Source organism: Uranotaenia lowii, chromosome 3, assembly GCF_029784155.1.
Source record: "Uranotaenia lowii strain MFRU-FL chromosome 3, ASM2978415v1, whole genome shotgun sequence".
In the NCBI taxonomy this organism is placed as follows: Eukaryota; Metazoa; Arthropoda; class Insecta; order Diptera; family Culicidae; genus Uranotaenia; species Uranotaenia lowii.
In genome coordinates this window covers 51,857,930-51,867,568 of record NC_073693.1, presented here as the reverse complement: position 1 = coordinate 51,867,568, position 9,639 = coordinate 51,857,930, and the positions used below count along the sequence as shown (strand labels likewise).

General features: G+C 41.0%; 2 protein-coding genes across 3 annotated transcripts; one reads left to right on the top strand and one right to left on the bottom strand.

The window, feature by feature from the left end:
- Window positions 1-5,469: 5,469 nt before the first annotated feature.
- LOC129754113 (protein lin-7 homolog C) lies at window positions 5,470-7,382 on the top strand. Of its 2 annotated transcripts, none has more exons than XM_055749976.1 (4): window positions 5,470-5,641; window positions 5,747-5,813; window positions 5,898-6,164; window positions 6,739-7,382. In XM_055749976.1, exons 2-4 carry the CDS (start codon window positions 5,777-5,779, stop codon window positions 7,026-7,028), a joined length of 594 nt encoding a protein of 197 aa, XP_055605951.1. In that variant the 5' UTR covers window positions 5,470-5,641; window positions 5,747-5,776; the 3' UTR covers window positions 7,029-7,382. The 2 variants fall into 2 exon arrangements, with proteins under 2 accessions (XP_055605951.1, XP_055605950.1); XM_055749975.1 differs by having other exon boundaries at window positions 5,471-5,641; window positions 5,741-5,813.
- On the bottom strand, window positions 6,745-8,949 carry LOC129754112 (actin-related protein 6). Its single transcript, XM_055749974.1, has 4 exons — window positions 8,744-8,949; window positions 7,629-8,618; window positions 7,424-7,564; window positions 6,745-7,305 (listed from the first exon to the last, which is right to left on the bottom strand). Exons 1-3 carry the CDS (start codon window positions 8,821-8,823, stop codon window positions 7,435-7,437), a joined length of 1,200 nt encoding a protein of 399 aa, XP_055605949.1. The 5' UTR covers window positions 8,824-8,949; the 3' UTR covers window positions 6,745-7,305; window positions 7,424-7,434.
- Between the last annotated feature and the right edge of the window lie 690 nt (window positions 8,950-9,639).

Below are 9,639 nucleotides of genomic sequence, written 5' to 3'. Positions count from 1 at the left end.
CCGTAATTTTTTTATCACTAATTATTTGGTAAGAGCTAAACACGTTCCCTAAATTACTCGATACACTACAGAGTGTGTTCATAAAGTTGAAAGAAATCTTTTCTGGCAGTAACGAATTTTCCACATTTTTCTGGTGCCGCAAATCAACCACGAAGAAGCCTGTCACATTCGAAAAAATAGTCAAGCTGTGTTACAGTTCTACAAGAGGTAGTTCAGCGATATTGGTCGCAAATAGTAGGATCTAGCCGATCCTCAGACAACCCAGCCTTTAGATCATTTCTAATCTACGTATACTGGTGTCTTACACCACTTACACGTGTTTATGAGCTTTACATAAACGCAGTCAAGCGGCCAGGTTGAAAGAAACCGAGAAGGTGTCTCCAGGTGCTCGTCAGGGAAAAAAGCATAGAACTCTATCATCCAGGCTTACGTTTCATCTCCCTGTGGTAGCTCTTTCATTTCTCTAATGAGAGTGAAATCTACTTGAAACGATCAGTTGGTTAAGGGGATCGACTGCCGTTCCAGTTAAAACTGGCAAGTCTATGGAGAGTTGAACAGACCATTCAGTAGGTGCGGGCGCCGGATAGCTCCCTCCAAGGCCCCGAAAGGGATAATCTGGGGCTTGTGGTAGAGACCTAGAAAAGGCCATACGCAGTGGAAACCTCCAGTTTTTACACAGCACTAACAGAGGAAATTCTGGGCAACCATTCATTCAGTCAAGAAACTTGTTTATTTTATAACCCTGGTGGTAAATTGTTTTTACGAATTGCATCCCTAGGCATGGCAAGCACCCGCATTCCGCCAGTGTGCTAATCTAGATTACGGGCACAGTAGGACGACTATATATACACTCTATGCCCTAAAATCTACCTGGAGCTCTTAATCCCACCTGGAAACTGCTCGAAGGCATTTGCATCGAATGATAGGCCATATTCGCGTTTAACGTTAACACATCCATTTAAAGCTTATATTACTCTTATAAAGACCACTCCTGTAACAATTCCTGTAACGGTCCCCGTGAAGGACAATACATGTCCAATGTTCGAAGGCGGAGCGTGAGGAGTCTGGTCTATAAATATTGTAGAAATGTTGGTCAATAAAATATACAATGATTTTACAACAACTGGTGGTGATTCCAATTTCTAATCCGGACAAACCTAATGACCATGTGCCACGTGCTCCTCTATGTGCATAGCGACGAGTTCACGTGTCTAACTAAACCCATTGTACATGAAGCATCCGTGAACCGTGAACCGTAACGCAGTCTACACGTAGACCGTGTAGACTGCGTTAGGATTGCTTCATGTAGGAATTTACCTCACCGTGGTTTTGGTCAAGCCAAAAACCGAAATTGGGGATCAAGCAATAGGTTCACCATCCGCTTTCCGAGCTGTCCCACAGCTGCTGCCAGTTGGTCATCGAGGCCTCTCTAGCGTGTCTCCGCGCTGCAGGCTTAAATTTATCCTAGGCCTAACACAAGGGCCCATGCAAAATTTGGACTAGATCGGACCACGGGAAGTGGTCGCGCAACAAACCTGAAGTTTGTTTGGAATTTTTACACATTTTTTTCGGGAAGAACATAAAAATCAGTTTTCCATCAAAGCTTCCTTTCTTAAAGACCGAATTCTTTTGAAGATGGACCTTGGCATATTTTGTCAAATAAATTATAGATTTCAACTATTTTCGTTGCGTTGAAAAACAAAATCATTGAATTTCATTCCAACAAAAATGGTTGACATTCAAATACATACAAATATTATATTTCAGGGTGTTCCATGATCGCGGCCTTCACTACAGTATTTGGGATGCCATCAGGGCCCGGAGCCCCAGAGCTTTATTTTCAGCTGGATGGGCTTAGCAATTTCCCACAGTTCCTCCACTGAAATTTGCTCCTCGCTCGCATTCAAATTGTACCGGACCCGCAGACAACTGGTTACCTTTGTTTCGATAATAGTCGTTTTAACATCTTTATGTTTTTCGCGATATATATATGAACGATGCAGTTGGCGGACAGAAATTGAAAAACTTATCCGGTACAACTGTGATCGATGGGGCTCGAACTGACGAACTCACGGACATCGTCTCAGTAAGAAAATGAAATACTTTTGTTTTGTTAGGATTTTAAACCAAATGGTTTATTCAGCCTCGAAAATGAAATGCTTTTTTTTTTCCGGGAATTAAACACAACGGTCATTCTTCCCAAAAGTGAAATGCTTTTTTTTTTTTTTTTTTTTTTTTTTTTTTTTTTTTTTTTTTTTTTTTTTTTTTTTTTTTTTTTTTTTTGGTTTTGGGATTTTAAACAAGTGAAATGTTTTTTTTTTTTTCCGGGAATTTAACACAACGGTCATTCTTCCCAACTAGTGAAATGCTATCGCCTCATCGATAGTTAGATACAGGCGAGTCCTGTTATAGCAGCGATGCCTAACATCGGTGTAACTTCAGTGATAGACAGCGACCATATAAGCGCAGTTGCATCACAAACTCCTTTCATCGTGTTGAGCTCGACCCACACAATGGTGCATCCCCACTCCGCGTCTTAACACGTTCGAGACCGATTGCACACCGTGTGTGCAATGGAATTTTTGAGCCTTTGTCAGAACAATCATTCATTGTGAGTTTACTATTACTCAGAAAAATTATATTTTTATACGAATGGAATCCGAAAATGTTAGGCAAAATGTATTAAGAAATAGTTTTGATGAAATTCAAACGACATAAAAGTTATCTAAGGATAAAGTACTATGAGTTCGAATGTAGTGAAAAGGCCTCCGTCTCGAATGGGTTAAGCGGGCCATACACTACACCACACTTGTACAAATGCGATGACATTCTGTCGCTGTGATCACGATTTGCGTCGTGTATGGCACTGCTTGAATGAGCGCGCAAACGGTTGGAGTAAAATCGGTCGGGATCGAAATATTTTGTACAAACCATCCTCCCAGCCGGGGCGGAGATGGTTTTTTTTTGTTGCTGTTGCTGTTTTCGCCAGCAATCGTTTGTGTTCGCATGAAATATGTTTGTATCGTGTGTGGGCGAGCATAGATCAAGCAATCGTCGTGGAATCATCGAATTTGCCCATTCCAATTTATGTAGTCTATGGCCCGCTTCAGCCATGACAATCCTGTATCAAATCCCGGCAATGTTAAGCAGACCACAGACTACACCACATTCGTACAAATGCGATGAAGTCTGTCGCTGTGAATACGATTTGCATTCGCTTCAAGGCCAGTTGGGCACTACCTTATTGTAACGGATAGTCTGAGCTCTGTTGAAGCAATGCGCTCAATAAAACCGGGAAAGCACTCGCCGTACTTCCTCGAGAAGATACGAAATAATTTGAGTGCTTTATCAAAACGTCGCTTTACCATCACCTTTGTTTGGGTTCCCTCCCATTGCACGATACAGGGTGATGAGAAGGCAGACTCTTTGGCAAAGGTGGGGGCGATGGAAGGCGACACGTATCCACGTGAAATCGTCTTCAACGAATTTTACTTTTTGGTTCGAAGAAACTCTCTTGTCAACTGGCAGCGCAAATGGGACGAGGATGACATGGGTCGGTGGCTCCACTCGATTATCCCAAAGGTAAGCCTTAAACCCTGGTTTAATAGATTGGACCTGAGTCGGGATTTTATTCGTATATTTTCCGATCTCATGTCCAATCATTGTTCCTTAGATGCGGTACTCTATCGTTTTGACATTGCTGGCAGCAATTTGTGTGGTTGCGACCAAGGTTACCATGACATCGAGCATATTGTTTGGTCGTGTGAGGTCCACCTTATCGCCAGAACGAATTTTATAGACTCCCTTCGGGCCCGAGGAAAGCCACCCAACGTTCCGGTGAGATGTGCTTGCTATGCTTGACTTGGACTACATGTTCGAAATGTACCTTTTCCTTAAAGCTATCGATCTTCGCCTATGAATCTTTTTATTTTCATGTTTCCCTTTCTATCTCTCTTTTCCTCTAAAATAAGTGTTAAGCTAAGAAATAAATTGTTAAAAAAAACGAGTTTGGCTCCTTAAAGCCTTAAGGTATGAGCCGTTTCAAATAAAGGATTTACAAAAAAAAAAAAATACGAATTGCATCGTGTATGGCATTGCTTGAATGACCGCACAAACCGTTTGAGTGAAATCGGTCGGGATCAACATTTTTTGTACGAGCAACCCTCTGTGACATGGTGTATGGTACTGCTTGTACAAAACTCCGGCCATTTACTAAGCCCCAACCGGGGTGGAGAGGGTTTTTGTTGTTGCTGTTTTCGCCAGCAATCGGTTGAAATATGTTTGTATCGTGTGTGGGCGAGTGTAGAATCAAACAATCGTCGTGGAATCATCGAATTTGCTCAGACCATTTGTGTAGTCTATGGCCCGCTTTATACACACCGTGCACGGTCCACATGTGGAGCACACCTCTAAGATTTAAGCTTTTTTGACAGATTTAAGCTTTTTTTCTCAGATTTGAGCTTTCATCTCCTATGCTCTCAAGGCAAAAAAAGCTTAAATCTGAGGAAAAAAAAGCTTAAAAACTAGATTCACCATCACTTATTTAAAAGATGTTGGTCACACGATACAGAGACAAATCGTGTAAGGTTGCCGAGATCTGTCCTGTATACGCATTAGCCCGAGGCTGTTATTGGCATCTTGGCAGAGTTGCATGGAGCGTACCGTTTTACTCGCCTTGATCGCCCTGCAGAGAGCAGAATTCGCACTTGTGTAGGAAGGCCTACGGAGACGCTCATCCCTTACTAACTGAGTCCTCGCTCACGGTAAACGTCGGCTAGCCTGGAGACAGCTAGTACGCAGGTTTGCGATTTCCACCGTTCATCAGTATACAGGTTGCCGAGCGTCTTTGCGTTTGGCCTTCCACGTCGAGGGCCCGTCGCAAGCGCGTACAAGTACCCTCACAAGGCTTTCTGCGGAAAGCCATTTCCAGGTCTTGCTTTCACTTCAACGTTTCGACAAAAAAGGTCTGATCGAATTGTTTTGCTAGGGCCTCCAGCAGTATTTTTGGTAACGTTTGCCAAATGGCTTTATGTCAAACGGTAGGCAATCATCAGAAAAGGCATCAAACACAGAATCAGAGAGCTCTGATTTTGATTTGTGACTTTGTGAGTCTCCGAAACTTTTGGCGGTTACGTCAGATCTCGATCTTTCCGAATTTTTATCTCTAATCTGTGCTCTAATATCGAATTCGTGCTGTTGTACGGGAGCGAAATTTGGTGCATCTCGAACGTGGATGATGGAACTACCTCATCGTCAAAAGCAATAGAATCGTGATAAATGTTCTCGAGATCTGCAACGAGATCTTTTCCCACTTGCACCTTAATCGAAAGCCTGGTGTTCGGATTCAGTACTAAACATCGAATCGGTTCAACCTGGTTAAACCCGTCGTTGACGTTCTGTTTTGCGTCGTCTCTTTTCCCTTGCTGCCTGCTGTGAACATCCCACCCACTTTTTTATGCTTTCATGCTCCCTCATAATTAAATCTTTTATGTGTTTTGTTGGGTGCGGAGCAATTTTAGCAGTCAAATTGAAAGTACCAAAAGAAAATTTCGAAGTTCAGGGTAAAACAAAATTTGGATTGACCATTTATGGACAAAAATTGAACAATAAGCGAGGATCACTTTGTCTGCAGGTGGAATTGGTGAGATAATGGAGGGTTTTTAAGGGTTTCCAAACAGGAATAAAATTTTTGAAGTAGAAAAAATCGATTATTGCTTTTTTTGTTCTCTCTCTCTGGTAGGAATAGCTTTTGGTTACGAAAATATAAAAAGGAACAATGGCCAACGTTTGCGAACCTTTAACTCTGGCGAAAGGTATGTTGTTGGGTGCCAACTAAAAATAAAGTAGCTTATGCTGGGAAAAGGAATTTAATTTCTCTTCTAATTTTTGTCCCGAAGATGTGAAACGATCGATCGAGCTGTTGGAGAAGCTGCAGATGAGCGGAGAGGTTCCGGCTACCAAGCTGGCCGCCCTGCAAAAGGTGCTGCAAAGTGACTTCCTGAATGCGGTCCGCGAGGTGTACGAGCATGTGTACGAAACGGTCGACGTTCAGGGATCGCTGGATGTGCGTGCTTCCGCCACGGCGAAGGCCACAATCGCAGCATTTGCGGCCAGCGAGGGTCACGCACACCCGCGCGTTGTCGAACTGCCCAAAACCGACGAAGGTGAGTGGGTTTGGAATGGTGGGGTGGGAAGTGTTTGACGACAATGGTACAGTTAAATATAGGAAAGAATTCATTATTGTTTCGATTTAAAGATTAACAGCCATAATCAGATTCTATGTGGAATCAGTATCAAAATAGAGATTACAGGTTTAGAATTTAAGTTCCTAATTAAAGATTTCCAAATCAAATTTAAATTCCAGAATACAGATTCAGAGTTCCGGTTACAAAACTCAGAATTCAAAATGAATTTGGAATTCAAATTCAAAATTAAGAAATAAAACTTTAGAATACAGATTCAAGAATTTAAATTCGAAATCTAAAAATTAAGATTTGAAACATTCAAAAATCATACTCAGTAATTTTGATTAGATTCCAGATTAAAAAAAAAACAGGCAGAATTCAGAATGAAGATTCAGATTCGGAATTTAAGATAAGAATTATTCTAGTTTATAGTATTTAGTCGGATTTTAGTTTGTACATAGATCAAAATTTCATTGTCAATTTGGAAAAGCAAATAAAAATCCTTTAGCTGTGTGTGGAAAGGACAATAATTATTGAAAATCAAAATTTCCAGGTCTAGGATTCAACGTTATGGGTGGCAAGGAGCAGAACTCACCCATCTACATTTCCCGTATCATCCCCGGTGGCGTGGCCGATCGCCACGGTGGTCTGAAGCGGGGCGATCAGCTGCTTTCGGTCAATGGAGTCTCAGTCGAGGGCGAGAACCACGAGAAGGCCGTTGAGCTGCTCAAGCAAGCCGTGGGATCGGTCAAGCTGGTCGTCCGATACACTCCCAAGGTGCTGGAGGAAATGGAGATGCGTTTCGATAAGCAGCGTGCCGCCAGAAGGCGCCAACAATACTAGGTCATGATCTCCCCGGTTACATGTTTGCCATGTTATGTTTAAAGAAAAAAATCAATCACTTTCGAAGCAAAAGTGTAATTGTAATACCAATCTCGATCGATATTCGCAACTTAGCAAGGATTTCTCATATTTTCATACAAAAACTACTCCGTTTCTCACAGTCGAGGGAATATTTATGGAATCATTTCATCGCGTAACTGTCTTCGTAGAATCATCCAGCTACCGAATGCCCATTTTAAATAGATGCTATTTACAATTTATGTTACTCAGCAGTACTCTATATGTTATGAAACAAGAAAAACGTTTGTCAAAATAAACCTTGAATGTCACGTTGACTGTGTAAGAATCCCAAAAGCAGAGTGGTTTGTTTTTAAGAAGGAAAGAAAAACACTTACCTTCACTTAGATCAGGATTCGTACTTTTCTATCAGATGTTTAATTCCGCCTTCTTCGTACTGAGCGCGACTCATGCAGGATTTGAGAAAACTCAACGATTGGGAATACTCTTTTCCACCTCGCCATGAGTAGGATACGGGACTGCAAAAAAAAAAAACAGAATCAAGTTAAAGGTTAAAATTTATAAAACAAAATCAATGCTCACTCTTTTGGAACGGTGACACGAACGGCGAATTCGTCCGGTGCTAGGGCCCGGACTTCTTTCTGTATTCGCGGCTGCATCCCACTGAATAACGAGCTGCCACCGCACACGACAATGTTCTGAAAAAGGTGCGGTTTTGTTTCCTCTGGACACGCCTGGATGGCATCGACGATTGCTTCGGCCACTCCCATCTGCTGGATTCCGATATCCGAAGGATGGAACAGCACCTCGGGAATGACAAATCGTTCATTATTCAATCGCAACGTTTGTAGTTCATCGTTTTCGGTGTTCTTGTCATCCAAAGTTTTAAGATACCCCCGACGGATTTGAGTGTAGTCTGGAAGAACGTACTCCCTGATGATGGAGTTTTCAGGAAACTTTTTCCTAGCAATCCGCATATCTTCATTGAAGTTTTGCGATACGAAACAGCTGTCTTCTTTGACCTGATTTATAACGTAGGACTCGTCCATTACATTCAGTTGTCGATAGGAAATAATTTCCTTTAAATGATTGGTTAGCAGCTTCCCTCCAACATCTATCCTCCGGATGGCATCCTTAACTTTCGTCCCCTTTATGTAGGGAACGATGTGTGTGAAGCTGTATCCCATATCTACGACCACACAGCATAGCGGTTTTGTTTGGCTGTCCCCATGTGTATAGTTAAACGCAGCAAGGTCCACGGAATTCGTTTTGCAAACCGCATCGCATTCGTATTCTTCGTAAAGTATTTCAAGCATCGCCTCTTGAATAGATTGAAAGTTAAATAACGGTTCCGTTATCAGCAGGGGAACTTCTGCAAAATTCACCGAGCAGCAGTCCGCACTAAACATGTAATCCCAGACCGTTTTCTGTATGTCCCAATTAGTAAGATACCCGCGCTGGAAGCACAGTATGTAGAACAAACCAGACACATCCCGACATTCGTTGATCTGGTCGCCAATAAAAGGACGCCGTCGCTCCGATTTTGCTTTGGTGATACAGTTTGGTATGATCCTAAGCAAATACAAAAATTAAAAATTTTATGAAAATTAAATACGTGTTTTTTGAAAATTTAAACTAGCCACTGTCCAGTATTAGAAAACCGTACGGTACAAAACCAGAATGGAAATAAACATTACTTGGGTTCGTTCCAGTCGGAGTATCCGGCTTTGGCAAAATAGGCACCGTTGTCTAGCACGAAGACATTACTGTCGGACATTTTGGTCCATTCACTTAAACTTAAAGCTCTTGTAGTCGGAACAAGCTTCACGTAGAATTTAACAAACGAATTTTAAACGAAATCGTGAGCGACGAACAGGCAGCAAACCGGCGCGAACTTTTTTGTTTTTGTATTATTTTTTGTTTGGACATGCACGCTTTTTATTTTTAAGCCAATATAAACAAAATTACAGTCATTCCACATTTCTGGAATTCATTCGTATCCATTCAATTAAAATTTAATTGAATGAAGAAAATTGTTTTAATTTCTTATTTGATGACTTTATGACTATTTGATATCATAACGCCCACCACAAAACATTTTCAACTGTAACAGCGTGTTCTTAAATTGATTTTTTCTATTTAGAAATTTGGAAGCTCCAGAACATTTATCTGCACCATGAATGCTGTGTGACGGAAGTTTCCAGTTATATTCTTTGTTGACTTTTCTAGTAAAAACCCGAAGGAATTAAATCTGCCACGTTTCAGGATTTTATTGTTGGTAATTCCTAAAATCTCTCATTTAAGTTCGAGGCTAAATAACATGAATAAGACATAATGCAAAAAGTCAGATAAAACACACCGAATTCTAAATGGATAAAACTTATAAATTTCGATCTCATGAAGAACATGGTTATGATCTCTTTGCAATAAAAAAATATTAAATAATTATTAAATTCTAATTCAAAGTATATGAAATTTATATAAATATTAAATTCTTAAAATTATTCAAAACTAATGTGAGTTCATATTTGTAACAGTGTAGGAAAGAATCAAAAACCGATGGCTGCACGGTTCTGTGGGCGAAAAAGAAAGT

What these genes read in the sequence shown, in the direction of transcription:
- LOC129754113 (XM_055749976.1), top strand. Translation starts at nt 5,777, where the DNA reads ATGGCCAACGTTTGCGAACCTTTAACTCTGGCGAAAG. An exon ending in ACCTTTAACTCTGGCGAAAG is followed by an intron (nt 5,814 to 5,897) that starts GTATGTTGTTGG and finishes TTTGTCCCGAAG; the next exon opens with ATGTGAAACGATCGATCGAG. An exon ending in ACTGCCCAAAACCGACGAAG is followed by an intron (nt 6,165 to 6,738) that starts GTGAGTGGGTTT and finishes CAAAATTTCCAG; the next exon opens with GTCTAGGATTCAACGTTATG.
- LOC129754112 (XM_055749974.1), bottom strand. Translation starts at nt 8,823, where the DNA reads ATGTCCGACAGTAATGTCTTCGTGCTAGACAACGGTGCCTATTTTGCC. An exon ending in TCCGACTGGAACGAACCCAA is followed by an intron (nt 8,619 to 8,743) that starts GTAATGTTTATT and finishes GTATTTGCTTAG; the next exon opens with GATCATACCAAACTGTATCA. An exon ending in CGTGTCACCGTTCCAAAAGA is followed by an intron (nt 7,565 to 7,628) that starts GTGAGCATTGAT and finishes TTTTTTTTGCAG; the next exon opens with TCCCGTATCCTACTCATGGC.